General features: G+C 49.2%; 1 protein-coding gene across 1 annotated transcript in view; it reads right to left on the reverse strand.

Annotated features, from left to right (window-relative positions):
• The window catches only part of LOC103198822 (epididymal sperm-binding protein 1), a 17728-nt gene that overhangs the window by 1336 nt on the left and 15186 nt on the right, over positions 1 to 1206 (reverse strand). Inside the window, exon 4 of the mRNA XM_007943030.1 lies at positions 112 to 267. Within this exon, the coding sequence (XP_007941221.1) occupies positions 112 to 267 (156 nt within the window). The remainder of the gene's footprint in view (positions 1 to 111; positions 268 to 1206) is intronic.

Consider the following 1206-nt stretch of genomic DNA (forward strand, 5'->3'; position numbering starts at 1 on the left):
TCAACATGGGAAGAAACAGCATAGCAGGCATTGTGAGAATGGCGCAGCACTGGGCACTGAGGATGTGAGTGAAGGGCCGGCCCACACCACCCGGGAGCCCTCCCAGATTACTGGTATCGGCACAGATGCTCCATTGCCCGTCCTTGTCCATGTTCTCGGTGGTTGGGCACCAGAGGTGGCTTCCGTCATCAATACACTCAGTGACCATGTCGTTTCTGTAGATGGAGGGGAAGATGCAGGGCTTGCTGAAGGAATTTCCCCCGTATTCTGAAAACGAGCGTGGCAGAAGGCAGGTCAGGGAGGGAAGGTGAGGGGGACTTCCACTTGTCACACACAAACCATACGTCAGGCTGTGTCCCACTAATGGCAATGCATGGTTGGACCCTCCGTTGTTTCTGTTTATGGTCTGGGCTCTGTTGTGCGTGCTTCTGTAACGTTCCAATTCCATAAGGTATACGTCACTATTGTGCTTTCAAAATACACACATATATAAAACCACACCCACTGCCGTCCAGCCGATTCTGACCCACAGCGCCCCTACAGGACAGGGTGGAACTGCACCACAGGGTCTCCAAGGCTGTGATCTTTACTGCCAGACCTTTCTTACATGAAGCTGCTTGGTGGGTTCAAATCACTGACGAAGCCCCTAAGTGTTAGCATCTGAGTGCTTAATTATTGCACCACCAGGGCTCCAACATTAACTTTACCAATCCAAAAACCATACCCACTGCCTATAAATTGTTAACTACAAGTCATTAGAAACCTGTAAGTCATGGTTAAGTGCTCGGGTACTAAGGGAAAGTTGGTAGTTCAAACCTACCCAGTGGCTCTGCAGGGGAAAGACCAGCTAGGAAAAATTGTGCAACTCGATGTTTGGGGTCCACTCACAGATATGTGCAACCATCACTAATGTCACATTTGGAGCACACCCTTCAGCTATTACCTCCTGATTCCCCAGTCCTTCTTCCTTTAGCCCTAAGCAACCATTAACCTACTTTTTTACTTTATGTTGTTGTGGTTGTTGTTAGGTATGAACAAGTCAACTCCAACTCAGTAACCCAATGTGACAGAGTGTTGTTGTTGTTATGTGCCATAGAGTCAGACCCAACTCACAGCGACCCCTCCTTGGGTTTCCAAGGCAGTATCACTACAGAAGTAGATTGCCCCATCTTCCTTCCGAGGAGTGGCTGGTGGGTTTGAACCGCC

Source organism: Orycteropus afer, unplaced genomic scaffold, assembly GCF_000298275.1.
Source record: "Orycteropus afer afer isolate SDZICR_OR568_19922 unplaced genomic scaffold, OryAfe1.0 scaffold00099, whole genome shotgun sequence".
Taxonomy (NCBI): Eukaryota; Metazoa; Chordata; class Mammalia; order Tubulidentata; family Orycteropodidae; genus Orycteropus; species Orycteropus afer.